Source organism: Prunus avium, chromosome 6 (assembly GCF_965620075.1).
Source record: "Prunus avium chromosome 6, drPruAviu1.hap1.1, whole genome shotgun sequence".
Classification (NCBI taxonomy): Eukaryota; Viridiplantae; Streptophyta; class Magnoliopsida; order Rosales; family Rosaceae; genus Prunus; species Prunus avium.
This window is the reverse complement of record NC_142289.1, coordinates 29,431,994-29,449,998: the sequence shown is the minus strand read 5'-3', so window position 1 is coordinate 29,449,998 and position 18,005 is coordinate 29,431,994. Positions and strand designations below refer to the sequence as shown.

At 34.8% G+C, this 18,005-nt stretch overlaps 1 protein-coding gene across 1 annotated transcript; it reads right to left on the bottom strand.

The window, feature by feature from the left end:
• Nucleotides 1-13,846: 13,846 nt before the first annotated feature.
• On the bottom strand, nt 13,847-16,806 carry LOC110746154 (cytochrome-c oxidase/ electron carrier). The gene is made up of 3 exons (XM_021946371.2): nt 16,647-16,806; nt 14,229-14,388; nt 13,847-14,115 (listed from the first exon to the last, which is right to left on the bottom strand). The coding sequence occupies exons 2-3, from the start codon at nt 14,385-14,387 to the stop codon at nt 14,068-14,070; spliced, it is 207 nt and encodes a 68-aa protein (XP_021802063.2). The 5' UTR covers nt 14,388; nt 16,647-16,806; the 3' UTR covers nt 13,847-14,067.
• Between the last annotated feature and the right edge of the window lie 1,199 nt (nt 16,807-18,005).

The following is an 18,005-nucleotide window of genomic DNA, read 5'->3' as shown; positions in this document are numbered from 1 at the left end:
AATGCTGCGTATTGTCTTTTTCCGAATTTAATAAGAAATGCTATTTCTTGTCTTGGTGGAAAAAGGCTTGTAAATTGGATCCACGGGTGTTGAGCTCGTGCGAATATTCTTTTTGTGTTACTGTCAACCAGCGGTGAGGTGGGGGTTGATTTTACCTTATCTATTTTATTACATGTGATTGTTAGAAGACATCTGAATGGCTTCCATTTCCATCCATAATTGCATGGCAGATAACAAGAATTTTACATCTGAATTAGATTAAGTATTTAAATGGCATTCCATATCAAGCTGCAGTTATATTAAGATATATAAATGGCTATTCATTTGTGGCTGCTTAGGATTTTAGGGGTAGAAGCTAATCGGGTATAGCTCAATGAAAAAGGGTCTTAATTTGTAAATTAGTGGTCTCAGGTTCGAATCTTCATAGCACATTTGTAGTGTGTGTGAGAAATCTCTCTCCTCTTGTAGTTTATACTATAGCTTATATTAAATAAATTTTTAAAAATAATTTCATGGGTAGAATGCTAACCTACCCAGATCTCTAGTTTATACTATAGCTTGTATTAAACAAATTCCCCTCCGCTAGTTTTTTTGTTACCCCAAATCTATTTAAATCCCTCTCAACTTATGTTGCGGCTTTGTCTAGGTGTTGTTTGGGTTCTTTTTGCAAATATGTGGGTTTTGTGTTTTTTCTATTGTAGGTTTCTGTGTGGTTGCGATTTTCCCCTCAACCTGGACTTCGACAGTGGTGTTCCTATTTTTCATGGTGGCGACTACAGCGACTCTACTTTTTGTCATCTCAGTTGGTTTTGTAGTTTTTTTGGTTATAATAACTATACCAACTCTTGGTGAGTTGAGTGTTCTATTTGTAGTTGAGTCTCTACTTGTATTTTTACCTGTGAGAGTTTAAAAGTTGTGGTTGTATTGGATAGTTTTGGGCACTGTGGTCCATGTCTTATTTGTTCAGGCTTGCGGCTTTCATGCGGAAATTTGTTTGGCTTTATGCCACTATTAGTGGAGATATATCATGTGGTGTATTTCTATGTATCTGGAATAACCTTGCGTTGTTATTGTGCTTCCACATTTGTAGTAACCTTTTTTGGATAGTTTATGCCTTAGTGGCTGATGGACTTGGTACCTAAGTTATGAATACAATTATCACTTACTCTATAAAAAAAATTATATCAACATTGTATTTCTCAAAATATTATATTATATTATATTATTTAAATTAATATTAAATTTTGCATGTTTGGCTCTATTTCAGCAGAATGAGAACGGAGTGAGAGAATAGTAATGAAATCACTTTCATTTCATTGTCTGGTTGAAATTTGGGATCAAGTTTCAAATCAGACCTTATACGTTGCCTAATTTTTCTATTATATATTATTACTAGTCTCTTTCCCAATGACCCATGACTTTTATATTATTTACTTTCTTTAACTTACTTATCACAAAGCATAGGACAAGAAACTCTTTGTAGATGAATTAGATGTTATGTTTGGAATAAGTTGAGAAGACTTTTTGGGTTTTTTATGTAGTTTTCATCTCTCCTTTGTAAGAGTTTTTTACCTCATTTTTGTGAGAGTTTTATTTGTATTGTTATGGCTTGGTTTTTTCAAGCCTTATCTTTCTTTTTCTTTTTTTTTGAGTTTACTCTCTTAGTTGGGATGCCTATTCTAGAATTTCTTCGATTTGAGTGTTCGTTAGTGGAAGAGCCTTAGATTGTCTTAATTTTGATGTTAGATCGCTCTATTATTCTAATGGCCATTTGTGGCTAGTCGCTTCTTTAGCTGAATTATGAATGAAATTCCAGAATTTCTCAATCAACAAAAAAAATTTGATTTAAATGGAGGAAAAAGCTTGACTCCTTTCTTATCACAAGCCAAGCTCTTTACAAGAAACGACTCACTTTAAAGACTCGTCAATTTTTTTATCGAAGAACTAAAAGTTAAATAATTCTAACTCTTCTACTATTTTTTGGATAAAAATGTCTCGACGTTTGAGCATTGCTTCGACCATATAAATATGTATGCTCGACTCGTTAATCAATCATTTCTATATAAATATAGATGTTCGACTATTTATTCTACCCAAAGTATGTGGGTCAAAAAAGTTGATGAGTTATTAAAATTAGTTATTTTTGTACTCCCATCTCTCTTTCTATATGATTGCACCACTTCACCAAAAGAAAAGGCCAAGTATTACCTACCTACTCTACACCATTAATTAGCTCTCTTATAATGTTTGTTTTAGAGCATCTCTATTTGAGATATCAAATGAATCGGTGGCTAATGGAATCTAGCCCAGTGTAAAATAGCTTTGACTTGTAGTCAGTGGTCTTAAGTACAAACCCCCATAGTACCTTGGTAATATATGTGAGAAATCCCATTTTCCTTACTAATTATGGCCCCCAAAAAAAATTGGTGGACGAAAGACAATCATTTTTGACATATCAACTAATAAGCCAAATGCGGACATGTATTAAAGGTTGAAGTCTTATCGTCATGACAATTATTTAATTTGAAATGAACGTGAAGAACTCTACGATGATATTAATATAAGAAAGAAAAAAAAAACCACATTCCAACCCTAAACCTTAAGCATGCTTATGAATCCATAATCGAATTAGGAGGAATTGAATTGAGGAGGAGTTGGATTGAGGAGAGTTAGACTCCGGATTCATATTGACGTTATTTACTAAACTATATGGAATATGGGTAGAAGTGGTATTAATTCCTTATAAGTTGTTTACTAAATTCACATGAATTGGAATTGAAACCAAATTGACTACTAAAATGCCCTTGTTGTTAGGTTAAAGTATATGGCAAATTTTAAAATTTTAAAGTTGTGTGAGGATATAATGGGTAAAAAAGATGGATTCCTAATAGGTTAGTTCTCCATGAATTAGAATACCACCTCCTACCCAAGATTTCAATTCCTCCAAAACCAAGATTTGAGTTCCTGATTTTGTGTGGGTTCCACTCGCATTTTGATTCCTCAATGTGAAGTAAACAGAAGAGTAACCGTCATAGGAATTCAACTACTTATTTTAATTCTAATTATGGATTAATAAACATGCTATAAATGTTAACCGTAGATGCAAATGATGAACTAATAACAGTTTAAAAGTGACTTGACTCCATGATATGATATTAATCACGTGACAAAAATTGTATCATTTTCTACCAAAAGTTCATATCAAATCTGTTACAATATGAACACCGTCAATTACCAAGTAAAAAAAAAGGTACACAAAAAGTCGTAGACACCGTTCAAGAATCATCAACTTTCTGAAAAATGCAATGGGAACAAAGGTGTGCATGCTCTGTGACACCTCGGTAGGCAGATATAGTTTTCAACGCCTTCTAGAAACATAAAAAAAAACAAACTGAGCTGGCAAAAGAAGAAGTTTACGTAGATTTTGCAATTTCGTAGATAGCCACTCGAGACTTGCCAATCTGTGGGGTCCCCTTGGAAGAAAAAGAAAAGCAATCCAGGGCGGCTGCTGAATGGGTGAAAATAAGCCTGTATCGAATTATTTTTGGGTCCCAATCCAAACCCTTCTTATCCATGAGCGATTCATCAACTTGGATTTTTTTTAGGAGGAATTAATTCGAGTTTCTCTCTAGTTGTCTTGGTGCAGGTTTTTTCCTGCTTGCTTCGCTTTCAAGCTGCAAGTTGGTGCTTTTTAACGTTTCTCCATTTAATTTGATGGGGCATGCATATGCATGGGGTTGTTATATATATATATATATAAGCAAGGGTAGGGATTGTGTTCATAAGGATAAAGTCTGCCCAAATTCAACGCTCTAGATGATAGTAACACCCCACATTTAGTCACATCCTAATTTATAGTATCCAGTTCATGAAAATCCTTGAGAAACTATAGGTAACATACACGAACACCCAATGCAAATCCGAGGCAAATTAAGGGGCACCCAGAACTAACTAGTCACAATCACAATTAGAGGTGGCAATTTGAGTTAGCATATCGCATTCACGTCATGTCATTTCATTTCATGTTGAAAATTATTTGAATATAACTCAACTCTTTAATTTTGTCAATAACTAACCCAACGAAGTTTATTATTTATGTTATATTCAAGCTGACAGACATATTTTTAAAACTACATATTTATTATTTAGTTTATTATTTGTGTAACGGAAATATTCGGGAGGGGAATCGAACCTAGAACATCTGTTGCACGAATAAATACTCTTCATCACTTGTATTACAAACTCCTTTATTTTTATTTTATTTTTAATTTCTTCATAAAGCCGACAATCTTCACCACCACAATACCGCACATGGCCTAATCTAAAAGAAACGAGTAACAATAGGGCATGAATAAAATAATGGTCACCTAACTATCTTGAACAAAACAATGCAGGCACAATTATTTATCAGTCTCCATATGCATACATTAAGCGTGGATAATAATGCTTAACAGCTAATTGACCTTTGTTTAATGTATTCTCGAGATTCCATTCCCTTACGACAAATTGGTAACAAGCGTGGATAATAAAAAAGTTTATATGAGAGATGTCTCTCGGACATTAACTTTATAATCGGTTCAAATAAGACTACGTTGTACGTTTTAACAATACGTTTTTTAAGTTAAGTCTTGAATTCCTTGAAAATTACTTTATATTATACCACTTGAGTTAAGTGGGGCCCTGATTGACGAAATGCACATAATGGGAAAGCCAAAACTTGATAAAGGGAGCGTTTCATTTGGAAGTCAGCATTTTGTTATGGGGGGTAAGACATCCAAGATTAGAACTTAGAAGAGCAAAGAAACTCTTGAATTTATGAGAAGCTTTAGCCTTACACAACGAGCTACAAGCTTTGATCTCTTCCTACAACCTGAAATCAAGACTTTCTTTCTTCTTCTTCTTCTTCTTCTTCAACACCTCTAACCCTAATGAGACATTCTCTATCTTGAGTATAAGTTCTTTTTCTTTTACTTTTTTATGCATGCAACTAGTTCCCTCCATCTCTAATTTATAGCCTCTGCAATTTGAAACTTTTGAAGCTTTTACTGACTTGATCGTTGGAGAGCCTTTTGACAAACACCAAAATGATACCCTGATTGCTTTGAAAGTCTTTTTCTTTGGGCCAAACACACTTTTCAACTTAACTATAGGAGGTTTGCGTCCATGGAAAAAGACTACCCCGACTACTATACATATTCATGATGCTCCAAGTCCAAGCCTCCAGCCATCGTTTCCCTTCTAAAGCCAAGGCAGAGACAAAGCCCAGCACGTGGGAAGACGGGCACATGTGGAAAAGTAGACAAGATATCATCTTCCATGATTTGTATCCGAATAATGCTAAACATACATCAATTAATTTGAACTTTCTAACATAGAATGAGACGTACATAAGTCTTATATGACTTCATACTCTCTCATATTATGTGAGAGAATTGAGACAAGAGTTGGGAAAATAATTAGTGCGTCGAATATTATAATTTAAATTTCTCGAGACCTTTGATTTCCACTTTGATATCTCAAAGTGATCTTGGCATAGGAAAATCTTCTTATTGCCTATGAGATATAAGTAAAAAGAGTTAGGAGATGAGGATGTGATTTGGAAACATATCCAACTTCCACTGGTCAGCACCAACTAGCTATATATAGTCAACTGATATTTCTCCTCTCCACTTCAATGTTGTAAGACGTTTGAACATTCTGGCCCAGTGAGAGTGAGCTAGCAGAGGAATAAAAAGGATAGTTGCTTCATACCGGCAGCTCATTCCTATGAATATGGTGTTTTAAAATAATATATATTTTTTAAATTAAAATTTCAATAATTGATGAAGGAAGATAAACTTTGATTATAAGTGGCTAAGGAACCCTCCTTGGAAGCTTCTTATAGGAGGAGGATGCTTTTAAGTTTTAACGCCAAGTTTGACCAGAAATTTGGGTCCCTGAAATTGAGCAAAAAATCAAAGCAAGGAATCGACCAATGGGACACGTTTCATATAATCTAGAAGGTCTCACCTGTGACTTGCGGACTTTGTACGCATCATTAGTCTCTCCACTAATTTATTATTGGTTAAGTTCACACAACAACCCATTGGGAAGCATCAATATACAAGAATCTTTTAAGTTGTTAACACAGAAAAGCCACGGGAAAGCCTCAATATACAGAATCTTAGGGACGACGTGCGGTCATAATGTCATGTAGTGCTACTAAGTTTATTTCATACTGTCATATAGTGTTACAAGTTTATTAACGTCACATATAGTGTATTGGATTTCTCATCGGGAATTGAATTCTACCTATAGAGGATTCCTACATTTACTGTCATATAAAAATACAATTTTGCCCCTACATTTAACCCAAAAAAAGTTAACAAAATTGACAGCAGTAATATTTGTCATAATGAAAGTGAAGTTAAATGACCAAGGGAACGATTTTGAAAATTGAGGAACTCAAATGCAAATCGGGTCTAAATTTAGAGACTAATAAAATAATTAACCTATTTTGGCCGTACGTAATAAGTCAAAAATTTCCGTTCTTTTAAATTAATGAGTGAGCTATCTAGTTTGTTACCGCCCTAGAAAATCTGCCACTCCTAGTGTAGAGATTAATCGGGCATTTGAGGGCACTCCACCCCAGTTGTTGTAATAGTCAAAAGCTAGAGCTAAATTAAAACGGCAAAGCCAAAAGATCTTGACATGGACACATTCGAGAAAACTACAAAGAAAAATGAGTAAATGAAATGGAGCAAATGAAAGAGATTTCCCTGTCCATAATTCTTGGAGACTTGGAGTTAGGATGACGGTCCACCAAGGGAACATCTCATGCCCATGGAAAACTACCAATAATGTCTCAACATACTGACTTTTGTACCTGAAGTTGCATTCAAACCACTAGTTTAACTTTGATGGTGGATACAATAGAGGTCATTTTAGATATTAAATTTGTTTATTTAGTTTTAATTTTTTGGTATTAATAAAATTTAAGAGGGAAAACCTTGAATTTTTTATTTTTTTGGTTGTAGAATTCAAGATTTAGTTATATTATAAAATATTTAGATATTCCAAGATAAGATTAAGCTATACAAGTAGGCCCTTATTATAGGTTGGTTTTGTATTAGCGGCGTATTAATAGATAATTAGGTTTACTATAATTATCTTTCTTCTTCTCTTCTTTCAACCTCTATTGAGTCCAATTAGAAGAGTAGATACTTGAAGAGTAGATACTTCAAGTATCTACTCCTCCCTTTTACTGATTTGGCTAGTAATAAGTCAGAGACTCACACTCAATGCTATAATTAGGATATATATAGAGGTAAAGTCTAGATTAAGGATTGTTTAAGGACTTTTAATATCAACCATTGAATTGCATATATGGTTTATTAAAAAATATATTTAATTCATTAACATATCTAATTGATTAGTGAGATTAATTAGAATTTCTCAATTAGTTTTTAACAAAGGAAAATACTTCCCTCCAAGTACAAGAGCTCCTACGTTTCTGCCAATAGAAATGTGATATGTGTGTAAAGTTTTTCCTCTTATGTTTTTGATGAATAATTTTTGCATGTATGTTAAACTGTGATTCGCAAGAAGGAGTTATAGCAGTATCTTTTAACAAAAATCTTTATTTATTATTTTAAGCTATTTTTGTCTGTGCAAAACAAATATTAATCCATATATATATTGTGTAGGGCTGAAGTGTTTAACCCTGTCACCATAGTAGTGCCCACTGGCCAGTTGCAGGATATTTATCTTCTTCTATTGTGTCTTTGTTCATTGTACCCAAATAAATTTAAGTTTGTTAGGACATCAATTATTATAATATGGTATAATTTTCCTATGCCTTTATATTATAATTGAGCACAAAGTTTCAGGTTTTGATTTTTTTTTTTTTTGTCTGAACCACGAGGTGGTCCTGGATGGGCCCCAACTATAGGTGGCACCTTTAAGCCTTAACCACAACCCAGACTAATCCCCGATCACACCGGGTCAACCCGTAAGGGGTAAAGTGCTGGCCAAAGTAGTGACTCCATACGAGAGCAGGGATCAAACCCCTGACCTCTCTTAAGGAATGAGAATGCCGAACCACTCACACCAACCACCTTGGTTTGATTCTTTCAATTTTGCTTTGTCCTTAGACTTAGAGTTGGCCCTAAAACCCTATTTGCTAACTGCATGTTATAAAAACCCTAAATCACTTTGGTCCTTTGACCTCTTAGCTTCATGGGGAGTAAAAAGTTGTTGGAGCTCATATGAGCATGTAACATGTATTATGTACCACACGTTTTAAAATAGGCATGCGTCACAAAGCACCGTCAATGTTGACTGTGACAGTGTCATGAGGCAAACACATTATGGGTCATGCCAACCATGACTCATAGCAGTAAATTTTTTTTATATATATCACCCCCAACAATCACGATAATTTGTTTGGAATTGTGAATCAAATACAAATGTTGTATTTTGTTTATATTAAAAAAGTCGACAAATGGTTAATTAAGTGGTATAAATTATACCGAGGTTTTTTGAGATGAAATCCTATATGTGGATACCACACCCTGACGAATCTATTTGGTTAAATTGGGGAGAATGTTGGTTTAAATTACCTGGCTGGCTAAGTCTTTATTGATTTATCTAGTTTTGCATAATTTTCCCCCTTTGCCATATGCCATTGTTGATTCCGAAAGTGATAACAACTAAAGATTTTTTTGGTCTGAAAATGACAACTAAGAATTGGAGCTCAGGGCCAAAAGCCAAACATCGAACTTGGAGATTCTCTGCATTTGGAAGTTGGCATTTTGTTATGGGGGGGAAGACATCCAAGATTAGAAAGAGCAAAGAAACTCTTCAATTTATGAGAAGCTTTAGCCTTACACAACGAGCTACAAGCTTTGATCTCTTCCTACAACCTGAAATCAAGACTTTCTTTCTTCTTCTTCTTCTTCTTCAACACCTCTAACCCTAATGAGACATTCTCTATCTTGAGTATAAGTTCTTTTTCTTTTTCTTTTTTATGCATGCAACTAGTTTCCTCTATCTCTAAATTATAGCCTCTGCAATTTGAAACTTTTGAAGCTTTTACTGACTTGATCGCTGTACCTGCTTACTTTGAAAGTCTTTTTTCTTTGGGCCAAACAGACTTTTCAACTTAACCGTTTGCGTCCATGGAAAAAGACTACCCCGACTACTATACATATTCATGATGCTCCAAGTCCAAGCCTCCAGCCATCGTTTCCCTTCTAAAGCCAATTCGGAGACAAAGCCCGGCACGTGGGAAGACGGGCACATGTGGAAAAGTAGACAAGATACCATCTCCCATGATTTGCATCCGAATAATGTTAAATACATCAATTAATTTTTTTGAACTTTCTAACATAGAATGAGACGTACATAGGTCTTATATAATTTCATACTCTCTCGTGTGAGAGAATTGAGATAAGAGTTGGGAAAATAATTAGTGCGTTGAATATTATAATTTAAATTTCTCGAGACCTTTGATCTTTCCACTTTGATATCTCAAAGTGATCTTGGCATAGGAAAATCTTCTTATTGCCTATGAGATATAAGCAAAAAGTGTTAGGAGATGAGGATGTGATTTGGAAACATATCCAACTTCCACTGGTCAGCACCAACTAGCTATATATAGTGAACTGATATTTCTCCTCTCCACTTCAATATTGTAAGACGTTTGAACATTCTGCTCCAGTGAGAGTGAGCTAGCAGAGGAATAAAAAGGATAGTTGCTTCATACCGGCAGCTCATTCCTATCTTTTAAAATAATATTTTTTTTAAAATTCAAATTTCAATCATTGATAAACTTTGATTAATGTCACATATAGTGTTACAAGTTTATTAACGTCACATAAAGTGTATTGAAATTCTTATCGGGAATTGAATTCCACCTATAGAGGATTCCCGCGTTTACTGTCATATAAAAATACAATTTTGCCCCTACATTTAACAGAAAAAGTTAACAAAATTGACGGCAGGACTATTTGTCCTAATGAGAGTGAAGTTAAAGGACCACGAGAACGATTTTGGAAATTGAGGGACTCAAATGCAACTCGGGTCTAAATTCAAGGACTAATAAAACGATTAACCTATTTATGAAATATTAGCTATAAATTAATAACACTACTTGGACCATAGGAGTCCAAGAAATCGTGGTCACCTACCGTTGGATATTAATCCAATGGTTCAAAAAAGTTTCTTAAAATGAGTGCAAGAGTGAGTGAACCGTTAAATTTACGTCCAACGGTGAGTGACCACAAGTCTCTTAGACCCTTGTGGTCCAAGAGATCGGGACTGTATAATAGCATGACCGTACGTAATAAGTCAAAATTTTCCATTCTTTTAATTAACGAGTGAACTATCTAGTTTGTTACCACACTAGAAAATCTGTCACTTCTAGTGTAGAGATTAATCGGGCATTTGAGGGCACTCCACCCCAGTTGTTGTTGTAATAGTCAAAAGCTAGAGCTAAATTAAAAGGGCAAAGCCAAAAGATCTTGACATGGACACATTCGAGAAAACTACAAAGAAAAATGAGTAAATGAAATGGAGCAAATGAAGTAAGATGGCATAGCATAGGTCAGGTCATGCTAAATTTATATTTAAAAGAGATTTCCCTGTCCATAATTCTTGGAGACTTGGAGTTAGGATGACGGTCCTAATTTCTACCAATAATGTCTCAATATACTGACTTTTGTACCCGAAGTTGCATTCAAACCACTAGTTTAACTTTGATGATGGATACAATAGAGGTCATTTTAGATATTAAATTTGTTTATTTAGTTTTAATTTTTTGGTATTAATAAAATTTAAGAGGGAAAACCTTGAATTATTTATTTATTTTTTGGTTGTAGAATTCAAGATTTAGTTATATTATAAAATATTTAGATATTCCAAGATAAGATTAAGCTATACAAGTAGGCCCTTATTATAGGTTGGTTTTGTATTAGCGGCGTATTAATGGATAATAGAGAATTAGGTTTACTATAATTATCTTTCTTAATCTCTTCTTTCAACCTTTCTTTCAACCTCTATTGAATTGAGTCTAATTATCTACTCTGCCCTTACTTTCTCCTCTTTAGGATGAACAGTCCCTGTCTAGTTAGTTAATAAAAAAAGGAAAATACTAGGGAGATCAACTTGGGATACCAACTTGTGTACCAACTCTCTAATAGAGCATGGGACCCATTGTATTGGTGGGCTCCACCTCTATTAGAGAGTTGGTACACAAGTTGGTATCCCAAGTTGGTCTCCCTAGCATGACCCATAAAAAAAAGCCAATATCAGCATCATAGCCTACTCCTCCCTTTTAATGATTTGGCTAGTAATAAGTCAGAGACTCACACTCAATGCTATAATTAGGATATATATAGAGGTAAAGTCTAGATTAAGGATTGTTTAAGGACTTTTAATATCAACCATTGAATCGCATATATGGTCTATTAAAAAATATATTTAATTCACTAACACATCTAATTGCTTAGTGAGATTAATTAGAATTTCTCAACTAGTTTTTAACAAAGGAAAATACTTCCCTCCTTACTATGAAAGTACAAGAGCTCCTACGTTTCTGCCAATAGAAATGTGATATGTGTGTAAAGTTTTTCCTCTTGTGTTTTTGATGAATAATTTTTGCATGTATGTTAAACTATGATTCGCAAGAAGGAGTCAAAGCAGTATCTTTTAACAAAAATCTTTATTTATTATTTTAAGCTATTTTTGTCTGTGCAAAACAAATATTAATCCATATATATATATACAAGCAACATGCATTCAATTAATTTGGACAGCTCTCCAAGTGTTTAACCCTGTCACCATAGTAGTGCCCACTGGCCAGTTGCAGGATATTTATCTTCTATTGTGTCTTTGTCAGGTTTTCATTGTACCCAAACAAAATAAATTTAAGTTTGTTAGGACATCAATTATTATAATATGGTATAATTTTCCTATGCCTTTATATTATAATTGAACACAAAGTTTCAGGTTTTGATTCTTTCAATTTTGCTTTGTCCTTAGACTTAGAGTTGGCCCTAAAACCCTATTTGCTAACTGCGTGTCATAACCCTAAATCACTTTGGTCCTTTGACGATAATTTGTTTGGAATTGTGAATCAAATACAAATGTTGTATTTTTTATATATTAAAAAAGTCGACAAATGTGTTAATTAAGTGGTATAAATTGTACCTAGGTTTTTTGAGATGAAATCCTATATGTGGATACCACACACCCTGACGAATCTATTTGGTTAAATTGGGGAGAATGTTGGTTTAAATTACCTGGCTGGCTAGGTCTTTATTGATTCATCTAGTTTTGCATTTGTTGGATTCTCCCCCTTTGCCGTATGCCATTGTTGATTCCGAAAGTGATAACAACTAAAGATTTTTTTTGGTCTGAAAATGACAACTAAAGATGATTTTTCAAATATTTGTAAGAGCTAAAGGCACTAATAATGACTGGATCCTGCTGAGCCCAAATGTGGGAAGATTTTGAATCCAGCGACCCAAATATGGTAAGATTTTGATTTCCTTAGCCCAATACCAGGATCGGGAGGGAAATGTGAGAAGAAAAGCATGGCATCTTTCCTTCCAAATCTCCCAGCATATAATGCTAACAGATGCCAACACTTGCTTTCGCACATGATTAGGAATTGCAGAATTGGAGCTCAGGGCCAAAAGCCAAACATCGAACTTGGAGATTCTCTGCATCTCCGGTTTGTAGCTCCATAGATTCCTCATGTAGTTCACAGAAAGGACATAGAGGATTGCAACTAACTTTCCTCCTAAGGAAGTTCCTAATCTTTGGAACCACATCAATTTTCCAAATTGTTTTCCACACTTGAGTATCAATCTGGTGAGAAGAATGGGCAGGAAGGGACTTTTTGCCCAAGCTCCATAAAGCCCAATAATAGCAACTCTTCACAACAACAGCCCAAGAGGCATCTGGATTATTTCCCACAGTCTCCAGCACTGCTTTGCGGGGACTGGTAAATTGAAAGTCTCAATGTCCCCTGAAGCCCATACCTCCATCACTCTTGGAAAGGCAAAGATGCTCCCAACTTTTCCAATAAATCTTGTTCCCTCCGTCATCATGCGATCCCCACCAAAATCTACTAAGATCCCCATTAATAGCTTTGCAAGTGGAGGAGGGAAATTTGAAACAAGACATAAGAGAAGCAGGTATCGCAAGAGCCAGAGCCCACAGATTTGATTAGAACTTCCCTACCAGCCATGGTCAAAGAACTGGCTTTCCAACCATGTACCATCTTCTGAATTTTGTCGCAAATATACCCCAGAGCCTCCTTTTTTGATCTGCCCCGAATTGCTAGGATCCCAAGGTAAACTCCAGGATCGGTGGCTGGGTTGATCCGAAGAGCTACCCCAATTTCAGCTTCTAACTCGGGGGAAGCATTAGGAGACAAATAGATGGAGGATTTTCTGTATTTCACCAGTTGTCCAGAAGCAGTGCAGTACCCATCAAGCAAGTTCAAGAAACTTTTGCAGTTCTGGCTGGTGGCTCTCAAAAAGACTAAAGAGTCATCTGCCAAAAATAAGTGAGATGGAGTTGGGCCTCCCCTACTCAGTTTAATTCCCTGTAATGTTCGAATCTTAGATAGTTTGTTCTGTCAGCATTACTATTCTTTCAATAATAGGGTTTGATCTTTAAATGAAATGATTCAACCGGAACTGATGAATCAAAACATCCATTTGATAAACTTTGTGGGCATTTTTCACTATCAGTGATGATAAAGTGCAGGATGAGAGACAAAAAGCAAACATCCATATTTGAATAAGCATGAGGAGAAACCACAAATACGAGGATAATGATGTTTCGAATGCGCGGCTGAAGCGTCCAATAAAAAGGGTGCAGTATTTATAACCAAGCAGGAAATTCCTTTAACAAAAATTTCAAAAGAAAAGTTTCAGCTTTCAAAGTAAGTATAGAATCTGCTACTACGCAATTATTAGAGCAAACAAACACAAAAAAATCAAGAGCACCACTTGAGACTAGCACATAAATTTATGCACTTTGGTTGCCAGCCAATGGTGACTTTTAAGAGCCGCCTCATTCCTTCTTTCCAATCCCATGTGACATGTTGTAGACTCCTCGGGCCTGGAGGAAATGTCATAAAACCTTACAATTAGATTGCAAGTACGGAAATTTACACTTTCCTCATAGATAGGGCTTAGAAAGCCTTAAAAGACGTGAATTAATTAGAAACTTACAATAAGGAACAAAGAAGTTGCAGCTAAAGCAGCTGGAATAGCGACAGAGGTGATCTTATCATATGGTCCCTTCAGATATGTGTATTTGTGGACGCTTTGGAAAAAATTTTGCTTCTCGACAAGCTTCTCACGTGGTCGGAAGGGTGCTTCTTCTGACATCCTGTATTATAGATCAAAACATTATTAAAGGTCATTTTATGAAAGCAACTTCCAAAAACAAAACTTCTCCAGAAGGGGAAAGACCATCGTGCACTCTCTTGTTTATTTTTAGGGTTCAACTGAAGTCACACCAAAGAAAAATATCAACACTGGATACGCACCATAAACCCAGAGGGAAAGCACACAAGGCCTCAATTGCTAAAGAGAGACAAAGGTTGCCCAAACTGTCCCATTAGACCATACACTAATCCTTCCATAGTTACATTGAAAAAGAAAAGAAGGGGAAGGGGGCAGTCTACCAAATTAGGACAGGATGGACTTAATTCGACTTAATCAATGCACAAACTCTGCATCAAGCTTCTGCAGAAACGCAGCAATTAGCTACTTGTGATGTTGGAATTTATTACATTTGGTTTAGGTCAATAAATATTTTCATATATTTCATTTTCAACTTAGGTAAATCCCACTTAGGCAACAATTCCAGCACTCATTGACCTATTCCAAACACAAAATGTGAACTGCAAAATGGTATTGTAAACTAACAGGCACAATTTTTACACCAGCATCAGTAGCCACACTACTTGTCCACTGTACAATCACTTTCAAATAGTTACAAGTACAAACGAACTGGATTTATTAGATACTCATCTTTTCCCACACAACACAGCCAAGTTGAACAGAGAACACATCAGCAAAACAATGCACTAATTTCAAAAATAACATACATACTAAAATGAGAAACAGAAAAAAAAAAAAAAAAAAAAAAAATAGGAATAAAGAAAATAGAAATACATAATCTGGCTCCATTCTATTTAAGCTTCATTATTTCTATAGAATTCTTTACACTGTCTTTATAATGATGAATACTCGAGTGCATGTGCACACATAAATCATTATGAAACTACTATCATGTGCAGTTCAATTCAACTAATAATGATGCGGACAAGCTTATAGTTTATTCAATCATCATGATCATGAAACTAAAGCTCCAGAATGCTATCCAATACTGTGACTTTATCAATCTTCAGGAAGACCCTTAGGTATCAAAAAATGGCAGTTAAGAATCACTTCACAGACAATAGTGACATACAATGCTGGAGATGCATCACGCTGGACTGAATGAGTTATCTTGAACCATTAAGAAAACAAAAAGAAAATTATTCAAATATTTCATCGTTTCTATTCCCATCACATGCTTGCATTTCCAACATAAATTCATGTTTTGTAATAATAAAAAATAGAAAACACAGAAATCGTGTTTACATCAATGCTATAACAAACAAAACTAACTTTTAGTCCCCCAGTTCATGGAATACACGATCTGAAAACCAATTTTGTGGTTTGACAACAACTTCAACATATAATACATGAAAAATTGTTATAAACTCAACTTGGATGAATATTTGAAATTTAGAGACAAACAAAAAGTCATAGAAAGTAAAGAATGTCATTACCAAACTCATCATCCGCTCACCAGGATTATTCCAAAAGGATGGTAATCAAAATTCATACACCAAAAGCAAAGAAAAACCATAAATCCCCTTCTCAATCAGCCCACAAACTGGAAAACTGAATCCAACATATTGATAATTTATGAAAGTTCAGTTCATATGCGCTAAACAATTTGCTACTACACTATCTTAATGCGCCAAGAAATTTGCTAGTACAGTATCGTAATGCCATTTTCTTAGCCAATGAAGCACGTTGAAATAATGATGGGTCAGATTGAAACTGAAGACTTTCGACCTTATTGTGTGTGCATAAAAGTGGTATTTCTGAGAATGCAATTCTACAAATTAATCGTTCCTCTCTATTCTTAAGTCTAAAACATAACACCATCATAAACCCAAAACTGTCGAACATGAGTTACTGAAACCCCAGTCTCTACCACTCAACCCACAACTTACCAACCAAACAAAATTACTAGTTTGCAATAAACGTCATGACAAATTGAATAGAAAATTGACATCCCACATCAAGATTGAATCAACGGAATTCCTTCTGAATTTTTCCCCCAAAAAACAGGAAACCCTAATTGAGCAACCATCTAATCGGGTCATTAAAGAATAAAAATATAGCAACCGCTTAAGCCGATCAAATCACAGGATAGGGATCGATGAAAATAATAAATGTAACGGGAAAATGAACACAGAGACAAGCAACAAACACTAACCCTAGATCTAAGCGTTAGCCCAAATCAGATTGGTAGGAATTCGAATATGGGATGAAGAAATAGAATAAGAGTGGAAAAAATCTTACGTGAAATTGGGAGTGGCTGGAGCTCGACAATCACGTCTGGGAAAGCTGGCAATGCCGAGGGCTGGGAGAAGTTCGTAGAAGAAGGTGAAAATGAGATGGAGATTTATAGTTCAATACCGTATACTCACACTAGGTAGGTCCCGTCCGGTTATATCGGTACAGCTCGTTGCAGTCAACGAATATGGTTTTGCCACGTGTTATCCACGAATATTTAATTTTATGGTGTATTTACAAATCAGGAATTGAATTCCAAGTATAGAGGATTCCTATGTTTATTTCACATTAAGGAATTAAAAAGTAACCCTAAGACCCCATTTGGTTCATGAGAAAGGGAGCTTGGGGATGAGAAATCAATTGCTTTCCCATATTTGATAAGTCAAAACATGAGAAATCGTTGCCTTGCACATGAGAAAGTAGGGGAAAAGTGAAGCCCTCCTCCCCTCATGAGTTTTATTTTCCTCCTCATGAGAAAGTTTAGGAAAATGAGCCAACATTAAATACACTTTTTTCATGACTATATTGTCTTCATTAACAATTTAGAATTATAATATAGCATTAAATGCATTCCTTTTTTATTTGATTTCATATGGGTATAATTGGAAAATTAAAAAACTTTGTTTTACATTCCTACACAAACCAAACATGTAAAAAGAAATAAAGTGGTATTTATTGATTACTTTCTCAAGATTACCAAACATGGGAAAAGAATTTCCATTTCCCATTCCTTAGGAAATGACATGGGAAATAATTTCCCCTCAAATCATTATTTGCTCTCGTTAGTGGAATCCAAATGTGAAACTCTAAATAGGACCTTATTGAGCAAAAATGTGAATTTTAAGACTACAATGAACTATATTTTGATAAAAAAATACATGTTTAACAAAATTTTTGTTAGAATACTTTTAACGGAAGTTTTATGAGAATGCGACATTATAGACTAAAAATAAAGGACCATGGTTTGACAGTTTTAAGGCTAAAAGAGGACTTTTAAAAAAATAAATAAATGACCAATGAAAATCCAATTATTTTTTTAAGTTGATTTGACACCGTTTTACTTAGGGGTGGGCATCAATCCGATTGAACCAATGAAATCGGCCGATTCAAACCGTAATTATGGTTAAATACTGCACCGGATTGTATATGATTTGGTTTAATTTTACGCTTTTGTAAATTGGTCTAAACCAAACCAAACCATTTATGTGTATATTTATTTATTTATATTATATTTTACATGTGTAATACTTTAATTAGACAATAACTATATATTTATATTTGAATTGAGCTATATTAGTTATTGAAATTTGAAGTTTTATGGCATGTTGAGCTTTAGGATGGTTGCGTACTCTAGAAAATGATTTT

Coding starts and splice junctions, on each gene's coding strand:
- LOC110746154 (XM_021946371.2), bottom strand. CDS start 14,387: ATGTCAGAAGAAGCACCCTTCCGACCACGTGAGAAGCTTGTCGAGAAG. Junction 14,116..14,228: donor CAACTTCTTTGTTCCTTATT/GTAAGTTTCTAA, acceptor CATTTCCTCCAG/GCCCGAGGAGTCTACAACAT.